The 24,738-nt window shown below is 42.0% G+C and overlaps 1 protein-coding gene across 1 annotated transcript in view; it reads left to right on the top strand.

Moving 5' to 3' along the window:
• Positions 1–10,417: 10,417 nt before the first annotated feature.
• Positions 10,418–24,738, top strand: part of LOC109886386 (acidic amino acid decarboxylase GADL1) — a 29,381-nt gene continuing 15,060 nt past the window's right edge. The window contains exons 1-8 of the mRNA XM_031812050.1: positions 10,418–10,740; positions 13,408–13,592; positions 16,322–16,448; positions 19,683–19,773; positions 20,013–20,122; positions 20,490–20,605; positions 21,904–21,983; positions 24,655–24,709. Coding sequence (XP_031667910.1) covers positions 10,710–10,740; positions 13,408–13,592; positions 16,322–16,448; positions 19,683–19,773; positions 20,013–20,122; positions 20,490–20,605; positions 21,904–21,983; positions 24,655–24,709 — 795 coding nt within the window. The 5' untranslated portion in view covers positions 10,418–10,709. The remainder of the gene's footprint in view (positions 10,741–13,407; positions 13,593–16,321; positions 16,449–19,682; positions 19,774–20,012; positions 20,123–20,489; positions 20,606–21,903; positions 21,984–24,654; positions 24,710–24,738) is intronic.

Below are 24,738 nucleotides of genomic sequence, written 5' to 3'. Positions count from 1 at the left end.
CTCAGAATCACCAACATGCAGTACAGTTTAGCTGGACTCAGAATCACCAACATGCAGTAGAGTTTAGCTGGACTCAGAATCAATAACATGCAGTAGAGTTTAGCTGGACTCAGAATCACCAACATGCAGTAGAGTTTAGCTGGACTCAGAATCAATAACATGCAGTACAGTTTAGCTGGATTCAGAATCACCAACATGCAGTAGAGTTTAGCTGGACTCAGAACCACCAACATGCAGTACAGTTTATTAGCAGCAGGTGGCAGTATAATAATGTAGTCTAATGATCAGAGTTGGTCCTCAGTTGAGTTGGTGTGTTTGTCAGTGGCAGCCAGAGCGTGAATTATACCGTGACATTCAGGGGGAGCCTCTATTGGATGCATGTACTTGCCTCAATACATTTTAATTTATGGGCCTATTAGTAAAGACAAGTCATTTAACAGTAAAAATATATGGACATTTTTAATGTGACATGAACACTTCAAAAACAAGGCTACCTGCGACCGCTCATTCATCCCCTCCAAGAATGGATTCCAGCATCCCAAACAGTTAATTGTGTATAAGGCAGCGGCTGTCATACTCTTATTTTGGACCAGACAGCATCAGATACAATGGCTACAAATACTTAGACCGAGAGGAGCTGTTTCGCTCCCTCGGATCCTCTCTCCGGTGAGATTGATGCAGTCTCTGTCAAATGATCAATACTTAGAACGAGAGGAGCTGTTTCGCTCCCTCGGATCCTCTCTCCGGTGGGTGAGATTGATGCAGTCTCTGTCAAATGATCAATACTTAGACCGAGAGGAGCTGTTTCGCTCGCTCGGATCCTCTCTTCGGTGAGATTGATGCAGTCTCTGTCAAATGATCAATACTTAGACCGAGAGGAGCTGTTTCGCTCCCTCGGATCCTCTCTCCGGTGAGATTGATGCAGTCTCTGTCAAATGATCAATACTTAGACCGAGAGGAGCTGTTTCGCTCCCTCGGATCCTCTCTCCGGTGGGTGAGATTGATGCAGTCTCTGTCAAATGATCAATACTTAGACATCCTCCCCCGAAGTTTGACTTTTGTTGCGAGTTGTACATGAGTCTCAACAGGCTCCTAATATGATTAGAAATAATAAGTACAGGATTCCTACAGATAAAATAATGCTTTCTGTTATCTACAGCTCTCTATTGGAGATGAAGAGTAGGAAGGAGGGGAGATGAGAATAGAGGAGAGAAGGATTTACCTGGGAGGCTGTACCTGGGGAAAGGTGAAAGTCTGTACATTTCTCTTCGGTAAAGAATGTTGTATAGATTTGTCTGTACGTACTTCTGTATATATATAGATATAGATATATATAGATATAGATAGTAAGTAGTAGTTGTACAGGTGAAAGTCTTCTGTATATATATAGATATAGATATATATAGATATAGATAGTAAGTAGTAGTTGTACAGGTGAAAGTCTGTACATTTCTTCTGTGTATATATAGATATATATAGATATAGATAGTAAGTAGTAGTTGTACAGGTGAAAGTCTTCTGTATATATATAGATATAGATATATATAGATATAGATAGTAAGTAGTAGTTGTACAGGTGAAAGTCTTCTGTATATATATAGATATAGATATATATAGATATAGATAGTAAGTAGTAGTTGTACTATCTCATTTCAAGAGCAACATATTTGTTTATTAAACAGTGTTGGTTGTTAAATATAGTCTAATAAAGCTACAATAGGTAACTTTTTGGGGCGATCCGACCAAATTCACATAGAAATGTGAGTTATAGATCCGTGATTCTCATCGGAAAACAGGTGTAAGCAGCAGTGGATCTGTTCTATGTGCCCTATTTCTATGCTTCACAGTGTTTAAGTTAATTTTTTTACTTCTTTTACTTCCTGTTTTGTACACCAGCTTCAAACAGCTGAAAATGTAATATTTTGGGGTTTTATGGAAAATATATATTTCACATCGGTTTAGATGGCACAATGATACTCTACGCAATGACTGCTTGTTTTGTCACATGAACTGACATGAGGCAAACTATTTAAATTTTAGCAACCAAGGAAATGGCAGAGTGATTTCAGCATATTGCATGTTTAACTTGAAAGAAGAAACCTATTGGATGATAGCGGGGTGAACAGGCAGTGGCTCAGCTGGTTGATGTCCTTGATGATCTTTCTGGCCTTCCTGTGACATCGGGCACATACAGTATTATCTGTTCTCCTGGTCTCAATCCTGGGACCTGTAACAAACACGTCATAAACCATGAAAATTATTTGGAAAAAATGGATACAGGAAATTAGCTATAAAAACAGCAACATTTTCTTTCAAGCCTCGTGGCTAGATGTGTAAAATAGCGTGAGATTAGCTATAAAAACTGCACATTTTTTTCTCTCTGCCTCATAACTTGTTGTTATGTTATCTGGGTTAGGACTGGCTAACTCTACCACACATTCAGGACATATTGTTATGTTATAATGGGTTAGGACTGGCTAACTCTACCACACATTCAGGACATAGTGTTATGTTATCTGGGTTAGGACTGGCTAACTCTACCACACATTCAGGACATAGTGTTATGTTATCTGGGTTAGGACTGGCTAACTCTACCACACATTCAGGACATAGTGTTATGTTATCTGGGTTAGGACTGGCTAACTCTACCACACATTCAGGGACGTTATCCTGCACACATTGTGTAGACCTGAGCTGGATTTATGGCATTTTCAGAACTTTTTGAATAAATAATGAATGATTTTGAACCCCTGCTCTGATAAAACCTCTCCCCTGGATGACAACTGATCAGTCAGGTGGTATATTATATTATATCCATGAAGCCTACGACATCGTCAGTCAACATGGACCTTTTCTGGGGGGCCTTTTTCACAGAAGGCGAGGTCAGTACAGGTACATCAAAGCTGGGACCGAGAGACTGAAAAACAGCTTCTATTTCAAGACCATCAGACTGTTAAACAGCCATCACTAGCACATTAAAGGCTGCTGCCTACATAGAGACTCAAATCACTGGCCATTTTAACATATCTTGTATTACTCATCTCATATGTGTACACTGTAGTCTATACTATTCTACTGTATCTTGGTCTATGCATTACTCATCTCATATGTGTACACTGTAGTCTATACTATTCTACTGTATCTTGGTCTATGCATTACTCATCTCATATGTGTACACTGTAGTCTATACTATTCTACTGTGTCTTGGTCTATGCATTACTCATCTCATATGTGTACACTGTATTCTATACTATTCTACTGTATCTTGGTCTATGCATTACTCATCTCATATGTGTACACTGTAGTCTATACTATTCTACTGTATCTTGGTATATGCATTACTCATCTCATATGTGTACACTGTAGTCTATACTATTCTACTGTATCTTGGTCTATGCATTACTCATCTCATATGTGTACACTGTAGTCTATACTATTCTACTGTATCTTGGTCTATGCATTACTCATCTCATATGTGTACACTGTAGTCTATACTATTCTACTGTATCTTGGTCTATGCATTACTCATCTCATATGTGTACACTGTAGTCTATACTATTCTACTGTATCTTGGTCTATGCATTACTCATCTCATATGTGTACACTGTAGTCTATACTATTCTACTGTATCTTGGTCTATGCATTACTCATCTCATATGTGTACACTGTAGTCTATACTATTCTACTGTATCTTGGTCTATGCATTACTCATCTCATATGTGTACACTGTAGTCTATACTATTCTACTGTATCTTGGTCTATGCATTACTCATCTCATATGTGTACACTGTAGTCTATACTATTCTACTGTATCTTGGTATATGCATTACTCATCTCATAAGTATATACTGTATTCTATACTATTCTACTGTATCTTGGTATATGCATTACTCATCTCATAAGTATATACTGTATTCTATACTATTCTACTGTATCTTGGTCTATGCATTACTCATCTCATAAGTATATACTGTATTCTATACTATTCTACTGTATCTTGGTCTATGCATTACTCATCTCATAAGTATATACTGTATTCTATACTATTCTACTGTATCTTGGTCTATGCATTACTCATCTCATAAGTATATACTGTAGTCTATACTATTCTACTGTATCTTGGTCTGACATCACCCGTCCATATATTTATATAGTCTTAATTCTAATCCTTTACTTAGATTGGTGTGTATTGGGTATATGTTGTGTAATGTGTTAGATATTACTTCTTAGATGTTACTGCACTGTCGGAGCTAGAAGCACAAACATTACACTACATCCGGAATAATTACTGCACTGTCGGAGCTAGAAGCACAAACATTACACTACATCCGGAATAATTACTGCACTGTCGGAGCTAGAAGCACAAACATTACACTACATCCGGAATAATTACTGCACTGTCGGAGCTAGAAGCACAAACATTACACTACATCCGGAATAATTACTGCACTGTCGGAGCTAGAAGCACAAACATTACACTACATCCGGAATAATTACTGCACTGTCGGAGCTAGAAGCACAAACATTACACTACATCCGGAATAATTACTGCACTGTCGGAGCTAGAAGCACAAACATTACACTACATCCGGAATAATTACTGCACTGTCGGAGCTAGAAGCACAAACATTACACTACATCCGGAATAATTACTGCACTGTCGGAGCTAGAAGCACAAACATTACACTACATCCGGAATAATTACTGCACTGTCGGAGCTAGAAGCACAAACATTACACTACATCCGGAATAATTACTGCACTGTCGGAGCTAGAAGCACAAACATTACACTACATCCGGAATAATTACTGCACTGTCGGAGCTAGAAGCACAAACATTACACTACATCCGGAATAATTACTGCACTGTCGGAGCTAGAAGCACAAACATTACACTACATCCGGAATAATTACTGCACTGTCGGAGCTAGAAGCACAAACATTACACTACATCCGGAATAATTACTGCACTGTCGGAGCTAGAAGCACAAACATTACACTACATCCGGAATAATTACTGCACTGTCGGAGCTAGAAGCACAAACATTACACTACATCCGGAATAATTACTGCACTGTCGGAGCTAGAAGCACAAACATTACACTACATCCGGAATAATTACTGCACTGTCGGAGCTAGAAGCACAAACATTACACTACATCCGGAATAATTACTGCACTGTCGGAGCTAGAAGCACAAACATTACACTACATCCGGAATAATTACTGCACTGTCGGAGCTAGAAGCACAAACATTACACTACATCCGGAATAATTACTGCACTGTCGGAGCTAGAAGCACAAACATTACACTACATCCGGAATAATTACTGCACTGTCGGAGCTAGAAGCACAAACATTACACTACATCCGGAATAATTACTGCACTGTCGGAGCTAGAAGCACAAACATTACACTACATCCGGAATAATTACTGCACTGTCGGAGCTAGAAGCACAAACATTACACTACATCCGGAATAATTACTGCACTGTCGGAGCTAGAAGCACAAACATTACACTACATCCGGAATAATTACTGCACTGTCGGAGCTAGAAGCACAAACATTACACTACATCCGGAATAATTACTGCACTGTCGGAGCTAGAAGCACAAACATTACACTACATCCGGAATAATTACTGCACTGTCGGAGCTAGAAGCACAAACATTACACTACATCCGGAATAATTACTGCACTGTCGGAGCTAGAAGCACAAACATTACACTACATCCGGAATAATTACTGCACTGTCGGAGCTAGAAGCACAAACATTACACTACATCCGGAATAATTACTGCACTGTCGGAGCTAGAAGCACAAACATTACACTACATCCGGAATAATTACTGCACTGTCGGAGCTAGAAGCACAAACATTACACTACATCCGGAATAGCATCTGCCAAACACGTGTATGTGACCAATAACATTACATTTGATTTGATGTTTCCTGTAAAACAGGAGAAATGATGAGACAAGAGGAAGTTGGTTGGTTTCAGGAAATGTTTTCTCAATAGAATTTAATAAACATGTATTTTTGTTTCTCTCCAAAAAAGTGTCAAGGGTCAATTATCTGGTTCATTAGAATTTCTTTGGTAGAAAAAAATATAAATTCACAGTTGTCATTATCATTAAAAAACACATCTACATTCAAAAATATCCTATGCTCAGTCTCTTTAACAGTTCATATAAGTATTGCTATTCAATGAATTAGTATCTGTACCAAAAATAAAGGCTATTCACTTACAAATAGTGCAGAAGCTATCTAACATGTTAAAACCATCTAATTGTACAGTCGGGCAAAACATTATTTAGTCAGCCACCAATTGTGCAAGTTCTCCCACTTAAAAAGATGAGAGAGGCCTGTAATTTTCATCATAGGTACACTTCAACTATGACAGACAAAATGAGGAGAAAAAACCCATCTAATTGTATGTATGTTCGTCCAACACATCTCAACAGATTATCCACTTTAGTAGTGAAATAAATGTTACCCAATGTTTTATTTGAAACCTTTAGTAAAGAGGCCTACATTTTTATTTGTTATTTTTATTTAACATTTATTTAACTAGGTAAGTCAGTTAAGAACAAGTTCTTATTTACAATGACGGCCTACCAAAAGGCAAACGGCCTACTGCGGGGACGAGGGGCCTGGGATTTAAATAAATAAATAAATACAATATAAATTTAGGACAAAACACACAACAAGAGAGACAACACAACGCTACATAAAGAGAGACCTAAGACAACAACACAGTATGGCAACAACACAATGCTACATAAAGAGAGACCTAAGACAACAACACAGTATGGCAACAACACAATGCTACATAAAGAGAGACCTAAGACAACAACACAGTATGGCAACAACACAACGCTACATAAAGAGAGACCTAAGACAACAACACAGTATGGCAACAACACAACGCTACATAAAGAGAGACCTAAGACAACAACACAGTATGGCAACAACACAACACTACATAAAGAGAGACCTAAGACAACAACACAGTATGGCAACAACACAACGCTACATAAAGAGAGACCTAAGACAACAACACAGTATGGCAACAACACAACACTACATAAAGAGAGACCTAAGACAACAACACAGTATGGCAACAACACAACACTACATAAAGAGAGACCTAAGACAACAACACAGTATGGCAACAACACAACGCTACATAAAGAGAGACCTAAGACAACAACACAGTATGGCAACAACACAACGCTACATAAAGAGAGACCTAAGACAACAACACAGTATGGCAACAACACAACGCTACATAAAGAGAGACCTAAGACAACAACACAGTATGGCAACAACACAACGCTACATAAAGAGAGACCTAAGACAACAACACAGTATGGCAACAACACAACGCTACATAAAGAGAGACCTAAGACAACAACACAGTATGGCAACAACACAACGCTACATAAAGAGAGACCTAAAACAACAACACAGTATGGCAACAACCCAACACTACATAAAGAGAGACCTAAGACAACAACACAGTATGGCAACAACACAACGCTACATAAAGAGAGACCTAAGACAACAACAAGAGACACAACACAACGCTACATAAAGAGAGACCTAAGACAACAACACAGTATGGCAACAACACAACACTACATAAAGAGAGACCTAAGACAACAACACAGTATGGCAACAACACAACACTACATAAAGAGAGACCTAAGACAACAACACAGTATGGCAACAACACAACGCTACATAAAGAGAGACCTAAGACAACAACACAGTATGGCAACAACACAACGCTACATAAAGAGAGACCTAAGACAACAACACAGTATGGCAACAACACAACGCTACATAAAGAGAGACCTAAAACAACAACACAGTATGGCAACAACCCAACACTACATAAAGAGAGACCTAAGACAACAACACAGTATGGCAACAACACAACGCTACATAAAGAGAGACCTAAGACAACAACAAGAGAGACAACACAACGCTACATAAAGAGAGACCTAAGACAACAACACAGTATGGCAACAACACAACGCTACATAAAGAGAGACCTAAGACAACAACACAGTATGGCAACAACACAACGCTACATAAAGAGAGACCTAAGACAACAACACAGTATGGCAACAACACAATAAGACAACACCATGGTAGCAACACAACATGGTAGCAGCACAACATGACAACCCAGCCTGGTAGCAACACAACATAACAACAACATGGTAGCAATACAACGTGGTAGCAGGACAACATAACAACAACATGGTAGCAATACAACGTGGTAGCGGCACAACATAACAACAACATGGTAGCAATACAACATGGTAGCAGCACAAAACATGGTACAAACATTATTGGTCACAGACAACAGCAAAGGGCAAGAAGGTAGAGACATCAATACATCACACAAAGCAGCCACAACTGTCATTAAGAGTCTTTGAATGAGATCAAGTTTGATAAGTTTGAGATAAACCTGTCCAGTTTGAGTGTTTGCTGCAGCTCGTTCCAGTCACTAGCTGCAGCGAACTGAAAAGAGGAGCGACCCAGGGATGTGTGTGGTTTGGGGATCTTTAACAGAATGTGACTGGCAGAACGGGTGTTGTATGTGGAGGATGAGGGGTGCAGTAGATATCTCAGATAGGGGGGGGGGAGTGAGGCCTATGAGGGTTTTATAAATAAGCATCAACCAGTGGGTCTTGCGACAGATATACAGAGATGACCAGTTTACAGAGGAGTATAGAGTGCAGTGATGTGTCCTATAAGGAGCATTGGTGGCAAATCTGATGGCCGAATGGTAAAGAACATCTAGCCGCTCGAGAGCACCCTTACCTGCCGATCTATAAATTACGTCTCCGTAATCTAGCGTGGGTAGGATGGTCATCTGAATCAGGGTTAGTTGGGCAGCTGGAGTGAAAGAGGAGCGATTACGATAGAGGAAACCAAGATTTAACTTTAGCCTGCAGCTTGGATATGTGCTGAGAGAAGGACAGTGTGCCATCTAGCCAAGTACTTGTATGAGGTGACTACCTCAAACTCTAAACCGTCAGAGGTAGTAATCACACCTGTGGGGAGAGGGGCATTCTTCTTACCAAACCACATGACCTTTGTTTTGGAGGTGTTCAGAACAAGGTTAAGGATAGAGAAAGCTTATTGGACACTAAGAAAGCTTTGTCGTAGAGTATTTAACACAAAATCCCCGTGGAAGGGCCAGCAGAGTATAAGACTGTATCAACTGCATATAAATGGATGAGAGAGCTTCCTAGTGCCTGAGCTGTGTTGTTGATGTACGTTGAGATTTATGGTTTAATTGATTGGTCTCAAACAGCTCTGTTCTTCCAGCTAAAAAATAAATCTATAATGTTTGGAGATAAACAAGAATGTCTCTTTTATAGACCAAGAATGTCTTTAACATGGTGACGTCGCGCCCCGTGGGCAAGGTTAGGCCATCCTTGTTCCTGACGGGTTGCCTGGGCGTCATGGAAGAACACTGGCTGATTACAGTAAAGAGTCTAGAAGAATCAAGTTGACCAATTCTTTTCTCTCTGCACTGTTGCCGCAAGGCCACAGTTTCACTGCGTCAGAGCGTTTTTGCTTGTGTCATTTTGAAATGCTTACACCAATCGCTGCTCAAAATGTTGTCTGGCTAATACTGGGGGCCCTGGAAGAAACACAATGGGCCAGGGTTTTTAGAAATGCCCAGGTGCATTTCTGATCCCAGACTGCCCCTGGTTAAAATCATACAGGTAAACAGGAAGCCATTTTCAATGAGTCTGTAGTACTTTTTATCAGCCACTAGAGGTCCCCCTAGAACTGATTCTTAGCATGACACTGTACTACTAGTTGCACTTATGAACAGATCTAGTATCAGCTTACTTAGCTCGGGGTTAAATGCCACTGATCTTAATTGATGTCTACAGATGCGCAATGAGCGTGGGAAATGCGCTCTACAAATTAAATATAATAATACCTATTATTATTATTATTATTATTATTATTGCATCATAGCTAACTGTATCCAGTCACGTTTTTATTTTATTACAACAACAAAAAAACAGCAAACGGCCTACCTACAAAATACGCGATGATACCTAGAAAGTTGATGTCAAACGTCTTACTCATGGAGAAATACAAGCCACCAACAGATGCCAACTTGATATATGCAAGATGATGAGTCACTTCTCTACGTTTATGTCTTTGGGGAAAAATACAGAATTCTCAAATTCTAAATTGGAAATATTCCATAGGAAATATATTGCCCTAATAAAATAGCATAAATGTTTCAACTCTTCTAAAGTGTAACATATAGGTATGAATGTCAAGAAGAGAACACGTATCCTCCCTCCCTCCCCAGTCATCAGAGCTCTCCACTTGCTCCGCTCTCCATTTCAAAACGACACAAACAAAAACGCACTGACGCAGTGAAGCCGTGGACTTGCGGCAACAGTGCAGAGAGAAAATAATTGGTCAACTTGATTCTTCTAGACTCTTTACTGTAATCAGCCAGTGTTCTTCCATGACGCCCAGGCAACCCGCCAGTAACAAGGATGGCCTAACCTTGCCCACAGGGCGCGACGTCACCATGTTAAAGACATTCTTGGTCTATAAAGGAGACATTCTAGTTTATCTCCAAACATTATTTAAACAAATTTAGCTGGAAGAACAGAGCTTTTTGAGACCAATCAATTAAACCATAAATGAACAATGGCGCCGATGAATGAAAGACATATGAACGGTATGTTGGACTGCTATTTATCTTATTCCTTCGTTATTGCATGTTTGTTAGGCAAATGCAGGAGCATTTCATGTTATTTGCAAAATTATATATATATTGATTATCATTAGCTATATCCTGAATTGAAATGTTTACTGTTCTCTCAAAATAAAAAATAAAAATACGGGGACATTTTAGTGCGTTTTGCCTGGAGAATAGAAGTTGTCACAATGCCTTTAGAATGGACTTACGTCAGTGTTCTATAATGCCACCCAGCGCCCTCTATCTGGTCGGGTCAGGCGTTACCTGTTCACTCTATCTGGTCGGGTCAGGCGTTACCTGTTCACTCTATCTGGTCGGGTCAGGCGTTACCTGTTCACTCTATCTGGTCGGGTCAGGCGTTACCTGTTCACTCGCTGCTCAGCGCACAGTTCTCCCGAAGATGGGCAGCGGCGAAAGTCGCCCTGGCAAGGTGTCTCTCTGCGGAGGTATTGAATAGAATACACCGTTGCGTAATAAGTAGATACAATTAACACTTAATTGTTTAAAAAAACAACGTAATTTTTTTATCAGTAGCCTAACTTGTTATGTCGGGGAAAGAAAGAAAGAAAGAAAGAAAGAAAGAAAGAAAGAAAGAAAGAAAGAAAGAAAGAAAGAAAGAAAGAGCCGGTCTGTGACAGAACGCACAGTAAGACTGTCTGTCCTTCTGCGGTAGCGTGAACCAACTGTGGACAGGCGCTGCAAGGCGCGCCAGCAGTGCAGTAGCAGCGTGTTTCATGCATGCAGCGTTCCGTGTTGCAGGTTATTGGACAGCGTATGCTAGGCTATAGGCTACAAAGAGTATAAAGTGGATGACAGTTATATCATGTCTGTCATTATTGTCCGTGTGTGGCCTGATTGGCACCGTATTCACCATATAGTGCACTAATTTAGACCAGGGCCATTTGAGTTGCAGCCCCAGACAGTGGTCGGTCAGGAATGAGCGGTGCACATTCTTGTAACACCCTTAGCCAACCGGAGACGTTAATAAATAAGGGCGAGCTTACAGAATGCATCACAGCTGAAATAAGGCTCGAGTTACAGGCTTTGCGTCCTAAATGGCCTCCATATTCCCTATGTAGTGTACTTATGACCAGGGCCCGTGCTCAAAACTAGTGCACAAGAATAGGATGCCTTTTGGGATATATCTACAGTAGCATTGTTAAAGCTCTACTAGAGGGCCATCTACAGTAGCAGTGTTTCTCTGACCCAGAGACCCCTAGTCAGCTGTATTAGAGGGCCATCTACAGTAGCAGTGTTTCTCTGACCCAGAGACCCCTAGTCAGCTGTACTAGAGGGCCATCTACAGTAGCAGTGTTTCTCTGACCCAGAGACCCCTAGTCAGCTGTATTAGAGGGCCATCTACAGTAGCAGTGTTTCTCTGACCCAGAGACCCCTAGTCAGCTGTATTAGAGGGCCATCTACAGTAGCAGTGTTTCTCTGACCCAGAGACCCCTAGTCAGCTGTAGTCTGGCTGTGATTGGACTGGATGTCCCTGTTCAAGTGTGTCGTCCAAGAAGTGCTGTTGTGCTGACAAGTATTGACACCACTCTCTGTTAAATAAAGGTTAAATAAAATCCAAAAATAAATAAATATGAACTGTTGAACCACTAGAGACCCCTAGTAAGACCCCAGCAAGAGAGCCCACCAGAGAACCCTAGTAAGACCCCAGCAGGAGAGACCCCTAGTAAGACCCCAGCAAGAGAGCCCACCAGAGAACCCTAGTAAGACCCCAGCAGGAGAGAACCCTAGTAAGACCCCAGCAAGAGAGACCCCTAGTAAGACCCCAGCAAGAGAGACCCCTAGTAAGACCCCAGCAGGAGAGACCCCTAGTAAGACCCCAGCAAGAGAGACCCCTAGTAAGACCCCAGCAAGAGAGCCCACCAGAGAACCCTAGTAAGACCCCAGCAGGAGAGACCCCTAGTAAGACCCCAGCAAGAGAGCCCACCAGAGAACCCTAGTAAGACCCCAGCAGGAGAGAACCCTAGTAAGACCCCAGCAAGAGAGACCCCTAGTAAGACCCCAGCAAGAGAGACCCCTAGTAAGACCCCAGCAGGAGAGACCCCTAGTAAGACCCCAGCAAGAGAGACCCCTAGTAAGACCACAGCAAGAGAGCCCACCAGAGAACCCTAGTAAGACCCCAGCAGGAGAGACCCCTAGTAAGACCCCAGCAAGAGAGCCCACCAGAGAACCCTAGTACGACCCCAGCAAGAGAGCCCACCAGAGAACCCTAGTAAGACCCCAGCAGGAGAGACCCCTAGTAAGACCCCAGCAGGAGAGCCCACCAGAGAACCCTAGTAAGACCCCAGCAGGAGAGACCCCTAGTAAGACCCCAGCAAGAGAGCCCACCAGAGAACCCTAGTAAGACCCCAGCAAGAGAGCCCACCAGAGAACCCTAGTAAGACCCCAGCAGGAGAGACCCCTAGTAAGACCCCAGCAGGAGAGCCCACCAGAGAACCCTAGTAAGACCCCAGCAGGAGCGACCCCTAGTAAGACCCCAGCAAGAGAGCCCACCAGAACCGTGAACTGACCTGTTATCTCCATCTGACCCTCTATCAATACCTCTAGTATTGACATTACTGTCTGTTATCTCCTACCCCCAAGATACCTATAGTATTGACATTACTGTCTGTTATCTCCTACCCCCAGATACCTCTAGTAAGGCGTCAGCGAGCCCCGCGGAGCCCAAGGGGAAGCGCCCCCCAGTGCTGGTGGACGGGGTGACTCTGAACGGCCCCACGCTGGACATCCGGGAAGCAGAGAGCTTCCTCAGAGACGCCATGCCCATCATCATGGAGGAGGCCGTCTGGAAGGCTACTGACGTCAAGGAGAAGGTAAACATCTCTTTTACAATTTTTTCTCACACTTTGCACTTTCCAGTCCCAGGATGCATAAAGGAAAATGAGATCTGTTGTGAAGTATACCAGAATGCTGCAGTTTATTTTTCAAACAATAGGAAATTAACCTGTATAAGAATGTATCAGGTAAATGGCTCCCCGGTCTATTTGCATTGACCCCTCCCCCCCACTATTTGCATTGACCCCTCCCCCCCACTATTTGCATTGACCCCTCCCCTTTTATTTTAATTTTTTTACATTGACTGCTACTCGCTGTTTATTATCGATCCATAATCACTTTACCCCTACCTACATGTACATAGTATCTTATTTACCTCGACTAACCTGTATCCCCGCACATTGGCTCAGTACCGTACCATCTGTACATAGCCAAGCTATTGTAATTTCATTGTGTTACTTTATTTTTAAAAAAACATTTAAACTTTAGTTTACTTAGTAAATATTTTCTTAACTCTTATTTTTCTTAAAACTGCATTGTTAAAGGATCTGACCCTTTTTTTCAATTTTCTCCTAAAATGACATACCCAAATCTACCTGCCTGTAGCTCAGGCCTTGAAGCAAGGATATGCATATTCTTGGTACCATTTGAAAGGAAACACTTTGAGGTTTGTGGAAATGTGAAATTAATGTAGGAGAATATAACACATTAGATTTGGTAAAAGATAATAGAAATAATTGTTTTAAATATATTTTTTCCCCCCCATCATCTTTGAATTGCAAGAGAAAGGCCATTATCTGACCTAGCCAGACTCTAGGAGCAATTTATATTTCGTCCACTAGATGACAGCAGTGTATGTGCAAAGTTTTAGACTGATCCATTGAACCATTGCATTTCTGTTCAAAATGTTGTATCAAGTCTTCCCAAATGTGCCTAATTGGTCAATATATACATTTTCAAGTTCATAACTGTGCAATCTCCTCAAACAATAGCATGGTGTGTTTTCACTGTAATAGTTACTGTCAAATTTGATTCGATTTGATTGATATACAGTACATGTTCTTTATGAATGGTGAATAGGCCCAGGTAGTTTGTCTGACGTCAAGGATAAGGTAAACAAACATCTAGTGGAGGGAACAGTCTGAAATGGCACCATTTTCACTATGTAACTTGAAGGGTGTTTATCAATATGCATACTACCTACCGCGCTCCATACGCTCACGCTCTGAGTGCATTTTAAGACCACGTTCTCTTGAGTACATTCTTGTGAGGATGAGAGTGTGGAGAACACATCGAGTATTACATTTGAGATGCACTCCCCCCCTACTGTATTACCTCACGCTGCACCTCCCCTACTGTATTACCTCACGCTGCACCTCCCCCTACTGTATTACCTCACGCTGCACCTCCCCTACTGTATTACCTCACGCTGCACCTCCCCCTACTGTATTACCTCACGCTGCACCTCCCCCTACTGTATTACCTCACGCTGCACCTCCCCTACTGTATTACCTCACGCTGCACTCTCCCCCTACTGTATTACCTCACGCTGCACCTCCCCATACTGTATTACCTCCCACTCCCCCTACTGTATTACCTCACGCTGCACCTCCCCCTACTGTATTACCTCACGCTGCACCTCCCCCTACTGTATTACCTCACGCTGCACCTCCCCCTACTGTATTACCTCACGCTACACCTCCCCCTACTGTATTACCTCACGCTGCACCTCCCCTACTGTATTACCTCACGCTGCACTCTCCCCCTACTGTATTACCTCACGCTGCACCTCCCCATACTGTATTACCTCCCACTCCCCCTACTGTATTACCTCACGCTGCACCTCCCCCTACTGTATTACCTCACGCTGCACCTCCCCCTACTGTATTACCTCACGCTGCACCTCCCCCTACTGTATTACCTCACGTTGCACCTCCCCTACTGTATTACCTCACGCTGAGCAGCACTCCCCCTACTGTATTACCTCACGTTGCACCTCCCCTACTGTATTACCTCACGCTGAGCAGCACTCCCCCTACTGTATTACCTCACGTTGCACCTCCCCTACTGTATTACCTCACGCTGAGCAGCACTCCCCCTACTGCATTACCTCACACTGCACCTCCCCATTCACTGACCCTTCTTCCAGACAGGACATTGGCAACAATAGAGACCAAACAGGATATACACAAAGCAAAACGTTTTAGATGTCAAGTCTTTGTGGGTAGCTAGCTAGCTAACAATTCTCTGTGGCTAGCTAACAGTAGTAGCAAGACAGTTAGCCCTATTGACTTACTATGGGCTTGCGATTTACACACACTACAGTGGGTATTGTAGGCAGGTAAACACAGCAAAAATGAACACAGCATGTATTTATTAACGTATCAAGATAAATAAATAAATATTGTAGTCAGCCGACATATGAGATGTGAAGAGGCAACATTTCATTCCCGAAGTCGGAGTGTACTTTCTCCGTCTTCAGCTCAGTTAATGTCCGCCATTGATTTCAAGAAATGTTGCATAATTTTTAACACGGTTGCATCATATTTCTGTGCATACTTTCCGTTGCAGCTTGCATCGATGTACGCTTCAGAAATATGTACAAACAGAGTACGCATTCGAGAAGTGCCCTCCGTGCTCCGTTTTTGCCAACTTTGATATGGACTCATACTCCCACCCTCCCGTGCTATAATTTGCGTGCTCGGAGCACGGTAGTATGCATTTTGAGAAACCGGCAAAGTCTATTTCCTTCTCTCCCATGTAACAGGTGTGCGAGTGGCGCTCTCCGGAGCAGCTGAAGGACCTATTAGACCTAGAGCTGAGGGAAGGAGGCGAGGCACATCCCCAGATACTGCAGCGCTGTCGGGATGCCATCCGATACAGTGTCAAGACCGGTAAGGACCCAGCTCAACTCTGATTTAAAATCTAACCCCCCAGACCTCAGCCAAACCCTTACCCAACCCCCTCCCCCGCCCGCATCCAAACCCTGACTTTCAAAACCCTGACTCTTTAAAAGACACCAATGAACTTCATCCCAAACCTGTCCTAAACCCTAACCTTCTAACTCTCCAGCCCAGAGTATCTCCTTCGCCATATGATAGTGTCAAGACTGGTAGGAAACAGCTCAAACCTGATCCCCACGCAGCCAATCCCTAACCTTGAAAACCCCCAGCCAAACCCCACATTTAAAACCTGTGTCAACCAGGTCTGTTAACCAACTAACCTTCAAATTCTCCAGCCCAGACTCCCTCTAACCCCCCCAGTCAGCTACTGTTACATAATTACCTAGCCAGACTCTAGTTAGTCACCCTCAAGGCACTCAGGCTAGCTACTGGATAATACAGGCTATAGCGACAGTAGCTCCCACCCTTCCCCCAGCGCTATCCTATCCAACCCAGGCTGTTAATCATCAAGATAGCGGCAGTAGCCCATCCTTAATACCCCTCCAAGCCTCTTAACCATCCTAGGCCCTTAACTCTCCTGGCCCCTTAGACCTCCCAGCCCCTGACATCTGAGATCCCTTGACCCCCACCTAGCCCGGTCCAGCCAGACCCCAAATGTAAAACCCCTGTCAACCAGGTCTATCAACCAACTGACCTTCAAACTCTAACCCCACCAGTTTAGCTACCATTAGGTTAGGGTTAAAGTTAGCTAGCATTAGGGAAGGGTTAAAGTTAGCTAACATTAGGTTAGGGTTAAAGTTAGCTAACATTAGGGAAGGGTTAAAGTTAGCTAACATTAGGGAAGGGTTAAAGTTAGCTAACATTAGGTTAGGGTTAAAGTTAGCTAACATTAGGGAAGGGTTAAAGTCAGCTAACATTAGGTTAGGGTTAAAGTTAGCTAACATTAGGGAAGGGTTAAAGTTAGCTAACATTAGGTTAGGGTTAAAGTTAGCTAACATTAGGTTAGGGTTAAAGTTAGCTAACATTAGGGAAGGGTTAAAGTCAGCTAACATTAGGTTAGGGTTAAAGTTAGCTAACATTAGGGAAGGGTTAAAGTTAGCTAACATTAGGTTAGGGTTAAAGTTAGCTAACATTAGGTTAGGGTTAAAGTTAGCTAACATTAGGTTAGGGTTAAAGTTAGCTAGCATTAGGTTAGGGTTAAAGTTAGCTAACATTAGGTTAGGGTTAAAGTTAGCTAACATTAGGTTAGGGTTAAAGTTAGCTAACATTAGGTTAGGGTTAAAGTTAGCTAACATTAGGTTAGGGTTAAAGTTAGCTAACATTAGGTTAGGGTTAAAGTTAGCTAACATTAGGGAAGGGTTAAAGTCAGCTAGCATTAGGGAAGGGTTAAAGTTAGCTAACATTAGGTTAGGGTTCAAGTCAGCTACCATTAGGTTAGGGTTAAAGGTAGCTAACATTAGGGAAGGGTTAAAGTTAGCTACCATTAGGTTAGGGTTAAAGTTAGCTAACATTAGGTTAGGGTTAAAGTTAGCTACCATTAGGGTAAGGTTAAAGTTAGCTAACATTAGGGAAGGGTTAAAGTTAGCTAACATTGGGTTAGGGTTAAAGTTAGCTAACATTAGGTTAGGGTTAAAGTCAGCTAACATTAGGGCAAGGTTAAAGTTAGCTAACATTAGGTTAGGGTTAAAGTTAGCTACCATTAGGTTAGGGTTAAAGTCAGCTAACATTAGGGTAAGGTTAAAGTCAGCTACCATTAGGTTAGGGTTAAAGTTAGCTAACATTAGGGTAAGGTTAAAGTTAGCTAACATTAGGGAAGGGTTAAAGTTAGCTAACATTAGGTTAGGGTTAAAGTTAGCTAACATTAGGTTAGGGTTAAAGTTAGCTAACATTAGGGTAAGGTTAAAGTTAGCTAACATTAGGGAAGGGTTAAAGTTAGCTAACATTAGGTTATGGTTAAAGTTAGCTAACATTAGGTTAGGGTTAAAGTTAGCTAACATTAGGTTAGGGTTAAAGTTAGCTAACATTAGGGTAAGGTTAAAGTTAGCTAACATTAGGGAAGGGTTAAAGTTAGCTAACATTAGGGAAGGGTTAAAGTTAGCTAACATTAGGTTAGGGTTAAAGTTAGCTAACATTAGGTTAGGGTTAAAGTTAGCTAACATTAGGTTAGGGTTAAAGTCAGCTACCATTAGGTTAGGGTTAAAGTTAGCTAACATTAGGTTAGGGTTAAAGTCAGCTAACAGTAGGTTAGGGTTAAAGTCAGCTAACATTAGGTTAGGGTTAAAGTCAGCTAACATTAGGTTAGGGTTAAAGTTAGCTAACATTAGGTTAGGGTTAAAGTCAGCTACCATTAGGTTAGGGTTAAAGTTAGCTAACATTAGGTTAGGGTTAAAGTTAGCTAACATTAGGTTAGGGTTAAAGTTAGCTAACATTAGGTTAGGGTTAAAGTTAGCTAACATTAGGTTAGGGTTAAAGTTAGCTAACATTAGGGAAGGGTTAAAGTTAGCTAACATTAGGTTAGGGTTAAAGTTAGCTAACATTAGGTTAGGGTTAAAGTTAGCTAACATTAGGGTAAGGTTAAAGTTAGCTAACATTAGGGAAGGGTTAAAGTTAGCTAACATTAGGTTATGGTTAAAGTTAGCTAACATTAGGTTAGGGTTAAAGTTAGCTAACATTAGGGTAAGGTTAAAGTTAGCTAACATTAGGGAAGGGTTAAAGTTAGCTAACATTAGGGAAGGGTTAAAGTTAGCTAACATTAGGTTAGGGTTAAAGTTAGCTAACATTAGGTTAGGGTTAAAGTTAGCTAACATTAGGTTAGGGTTAAAGTCAGCTACCATTAGGTTAGGGTTAAAGTTAGCTAACATTAGGTTAGGGTTAAAGTCAGCTAACATTAGGTTAGGGTTAAAGTTAGCTAACATTAGGTTAGGGTTAATGTCAGCTACCATTAGGTTAGGGTTAAAGTTAGCTAACATTAGGTTAGGGTTAAAGTTAGCTAACATTAGGTTAGGGTTAAAGTTAGCTAACATTAGGTTAGGGTTAAAGTTAGCTAACATTAGGTTAGGGTTAAAGTTAGCTAACATTCCCAGCTTTTCCAGAAATCCTGGTTGGAGTATCGGAATTTTCTTGCTTATTCTCTCCTGATCCCGGGAATTTTTCCCACCAGGATTTCTGGAAAACCTGGAAACTTAGTTGTGATTGAATCAAAACCTTGTGTGTTTGTATGTGCAGGACATCCTCGCTTCTTCAACCAGCTCTATGCAGGCATGGACCCTTATTCACTAGTGGGCCGATTCATCACAGAAGCCATCAACCCCAGTCTGTGAGTATTACATCTTACCATCTCATATGATCCGAGTGTCTGTCAAGATGTACCCATACTCACTGTAATAACTGTGCCAGACAAGGGACGTTTACGATCACTGAAATGATATCAATGACAACTATTCTGCTATTCATTTCAGAAGTGTCTGTAGCTCGTTCTTGATGATTGATTGGATAGTATGTAGCTCAGGTGAGAGCAGGTGAGTCATTGCCTGGACATGTTGTTTGTCTTGGCAGGTACACGTACGAGGTGGCTCCAGTGTTCCTGCTGACAGAGGAGGCGGTTCTGCAGAAGATGATTGAGATCATTGGATGGCAGGAGGGAGGGGACGGCATCTTCAGCCCAGGTGTGGAAACCACACAGACTGACACATCTTATTCTTCATCTTCATCTTCATTTTCTTTATCTTCATCTTCTTCTTTATCTTCTTCTTTATCCTTCATCTTCATCTTCTTCTTTATCTTTCATCTTCTTCATCTTCATCTTCTTCTTTATCCTTCATCTTCTTCTTCATTTTCTTCATCTTCTTCATCTTCTTCTTTATCCTTCATCCTTCATCTTCTTTATCCTTCATCTTCTTCATCTTCTTCTTTATTCATCATCATCTTCATCTTTATCCTTCTTCATCTTCATCTTCTTCTTTATCCTTCTTCATCATCTTCTTCATCTTCTTCTTCTTCCTGTGATTGAGCGATTGTCTCTGTGTTCTGCAGGTGGCTCTGTGTCCAACATGTATGCTGTGAACGTGGCCAGGTACCACCACTGTCCTGATGTGAAGGTGCTGGGCCTGTCTGCCTTGCCTAGACTGGTCATGTTTACATCTCAGGAGGTAAACACACACACACACACACACACACACACACACACACACACACACACACACACACACACACACACACACACACACACACACACACACACACACACACACACACACACACACACACACCCAGGGTAGGCCAACACCTGTTATTGTTTTAACACCACACACACACACACACACACACACACACACACACACACACACACACTATCAGGGAGTTTCTCTGCTCTTTATGATAACATATCACAACCAGCACACAACTATCAGGGAGTTTCTCAGTCAATATATTTCAGAGCAACAGCTGGAACTAAGTGGTTTTATAATCCCTGTCGGTATAGCACCTTATTGTGGATCCTGTCTAGACTGGTCATTAACATAGCACCTTATTGTGGATCCTGATGGTATGTAGTATTAATGACCAGGATGATGGAGTAACATTATATTGTTGTCTGATGGTATATAGTATTAATGACCAGGATGATGGAGTAACATTATATTGTTGTCTGATGGTATATAGTATTAATGACCAGGATGATGGAGTAACATTATATTGTTGTCTGATGGTATATAGTATTAATGACCAGGATGATGGAGTAACATTATATTGTTGTCTGATGGTATATAGTATTAATGACCAGGATGATGGAGTAACATTATATTGTTGTCCTCAGATGGTTATTAATGACCAGGATGATGGAGTAACATTATATTGTTGTCTGATGGTATATAGTATTAATGACCAGGATGATGGAGTAACATTATATTGTTGTCTGATGGTATATAGTATTAATGACCAGGATGATGGAGTAACATTATATTGTTGTCTGATGGTATATAGTATTAATGACCAGGATGATGGAGTAACATTTTATTGGGCACAGACGTCAATTCCACGTTGGTTTAATGCCCAGACTATTCATTAACATAGCACCTTATTGTGGATCCTGTCTAGACTGGTCATTAAAATAGCACCTTATTGTGGATCCTGTCTAGACTGGTCATTAACATAGCACCTTATTGTGGATCCTGTCTAGACTGGTCATTAACATAGCACCTTATTGTGGATCCTGTCTAGACTGGTCATTAACATAGCACCTTATTGTGGATCCTGTCTAGCCTGGTCATTAACATAGCACCTTATTGTGGATCCTGTCTAGACTGGTCATTAACATAGCACCTTATTGTGGATCCTGCCCAGACTGGTCATTAAAATAGCACCTTATTGTGGATCCTGTCCAGACTGGTCATTTGGTTGATTAACCAGTTCTCCCTCAGTGACATGTTTCTCTCATTGTTCTTTTCAGTGTCATTACTCGGTTGCCAAAGCAGCGGCTTTCCTGGGAATTGGCACCAACAATGTTTATGTGATTCCGTCAGATAAGAGGTATGCTGCTCACTGCTGCTCCCTGCTGCTTACTGCTGGTTACTGCTGGTTACTGCTGGTTACTGCTGGTTACTGCTGGTTACTGCTGCTCCCTGCTGGTTACTGCTGCTCCCTGCTGGTTACTGCTAGTTACTGCTGCTCCCTGCTGGTTACTGCTGGTTACTGCTGGTTACTGCTGGTTACTGCTGCTTACTGCTGCTTACTGCTGGTTACTGCTGGTTACTGCTAGTATTACATGGTTACTACTGGTTACTGCTACAGTTACTGCTGGTTACTGCTAGTTACTGCTAGTTACTGCTGGTTACTGCTAGTTACTGCTGCTTACTGCTGGTTCCTGCTACAGTTACTGCTGGTTACTGCAAGTTACTGCTGGTTACTGCTACAGTTACTGCTAGTTACTGCTGGTTACTGCTGGTTACTGCTACAGTTACTGCTGGTTACTGCTGGTTACTGCTAGTTACTGCTACAGTTACTGCTGGTTACTGCTAGTTACTGCTACAGTTACTGCTGGTTACTGCTAGTTACTGCTACAGTTACTGCTAGTTACTGCTACATTTACTGCTGGTTACTGCTACAGTTACTGCTGGTTACTGCTGCAGTTACTGCTGGTTACTGCAAGTTACTGCTAGTTACTGCTAGTTACTGCAAGTTACTGCTGGTTACTGCTACAGTTACTGCTGGTTACTGCTAGTTACTGCTGGTTACTGCTACAGTTACTGCTGGTTACTGCTAGTTACTGCTGGTTACTGCTACAGTTACTGCTGGTTACTGCTAGAGTTACTGCTAGAGTTACTGCTGGTTACTGCTACAGTTACTGCTGGTTACTGCTACAGTTACTGCTGGTTACTGCTAGAGTTACTGCTGGTTACTGCTAGTTACTGCTGGTTACTGCTAGAGTTACTGCTGGTTACTGCTACAGTTACTGCTGGTTACTGCTAGAGTTACTGCTGGTTACTGCTAGTTACTGCTGGTTACTGCTACAGTTACTGCTGGTTACTGCTAGTTACTGCTGGTTACTGCTACAGTTACTGTTGGTTACTGCTAGAGTTACTGCTGGTTACTGCTGGTTACTGCTAGTTACTGCTGGTTACTGCTAGTTACTGCTACAGTTACTGCTGGTAACTGCTGGTTACTGCTGGTTACTGCTACAGTTACTGCTACAGTTACTGCTGGTTACTGCTAGTTACTGCTACAGTTACTGCTGGTTACTGCTACAGTTACTGCTGGTTACTGCTACAGTTACTGCTGGTTACTGCTAGTTACTGCTACAGTTACTGCTGGTAACTGCTGGTTACTGCTACAGTTACTGCTGGTTACTGCTACAGTTACTGCTACAGTTACTGCTGGTTACTGCTACAGTTACTGCTGGTTACTGCTGGTTACTGCTAGTTACTGCTGGTTACTGCTACAGTTACTGCTGGTAACTGCTGGTTACTGCTACAGTTACTGCTACAGTTACTGCTAGTTACTGCTACAGTTACTGCTGGTTACTGCTAGTTACTGCTACAGTTACTGCTGGTTACTGCTACATTTACTGCTGGTTACTGCTACAGTTACTGCTGGTTACTGCTAGTTACTGCTACAGTTACTGCTGGTAACTGCTGGTTACTGCTACAGTTACTGCTGGTTACTGCTACAGTTACTGCTACAGTTACTGCTGGTTACTGCTGGTTACTGCTGGTTACTGCTACAGTTACTGCTGGTTACTGCTGGTTACTGCTACAGTTACTGCTGGTTACTGCTAGTTACTGCTACAGTTACTGCTGGTTACTGCTGGTTACTGCTGGTTACTGCTACAGTTACTGCTGGTTACTGCTGGTTACTGCTGGTTACTGCTACAGTTACTGCTGGTTACTGCTAGTTACTGCTGGTTACTGCTACAGTTACTGCTGGTTACTGCTGGTTACTGCTACAGTTACTGCTGGTTACTGCTGGTTACTGCTAGTTACTGCTACAGTTACTGCTGGTTACTGCAGGTTACTGCTACAGTTACTGCTGGTTACTGCTACAGTTACTGCTGGTTACTGCTGGTTACTGCTGGTTACTGCTAGTTACTGCTACAGTTACTGCTGGTTACTGCTGGTTACTGCTACAGTTACTGCTGGTTACTGCTACAGTTACTGCTGGTTACTGCTACAGTTACTGCTGGTTACTGCTACAGTTACTGCTGGTTACTGCTGGTTACTGCTACAGTTACTGCTGGTTACTGCTGGTTACTGCTACAGTTACTGCTGGTTACTGCTGGTTACTGCTACAGTTACTGCTGGTTACTGCTACAGTTACTGCTACAGTTACTGCTGGTTACTGCTACAGTTACTGCTGGTTACTGCTACAGTTACTGCTGGTTACTGCTACAGTTACTGCTGGTTACTGCTACAGTTACTGCTGGTTACTGCTGGTTACTGCTACAGTTACTGCTGGTTACTGCTGGTTACTGCTACAGTTACTGCTGGTTACTGCTACAGTTACTGCTGGTTACTGCTGGTTACTGCTACAGTTACTGCTGGTTACTGCTACAGTTTCTGCTGGTTACTGCTACAGTTACACAGATATTTCCACTGACCACACCACACGCTTCTGTTGTCAATGTCTACAATGACTGACCTGCATCACTATGACACCTGGGTTACTAATCCATGTTAATCTTTCTTTCTGTGTCTTTGTTTCTCAGAGGGAAGATGATTCCTGCGGAGTTTGAGAAGCAAGTACAGAGAGCCAAAGATGAGGTGAGAAGGAGAACTATGAATGGAGTCAG

This window comes from Oncorhynchus kisutch, unplaced genomic scaffold (genome assembly GCF_002021735.2).
Source record: "Oncorhynchus kisutch isolate 150728-3 unplaced genomic scaffold, Okis_V2 Okis02a-Okis13b_hom, whole genome shotgun sequence".
Lineage (NCBI taxonomy): Eukaryota > Metazoa > Chordata > Actinopteri > Salmoniformes > Salmonidae > Oncorhynchus > Oncorhynchus kisutch.
Note: the sequence above shows the minus strand (reverse complement) of the source record. Positions and strands in the feature narration are given on the sequence as shown.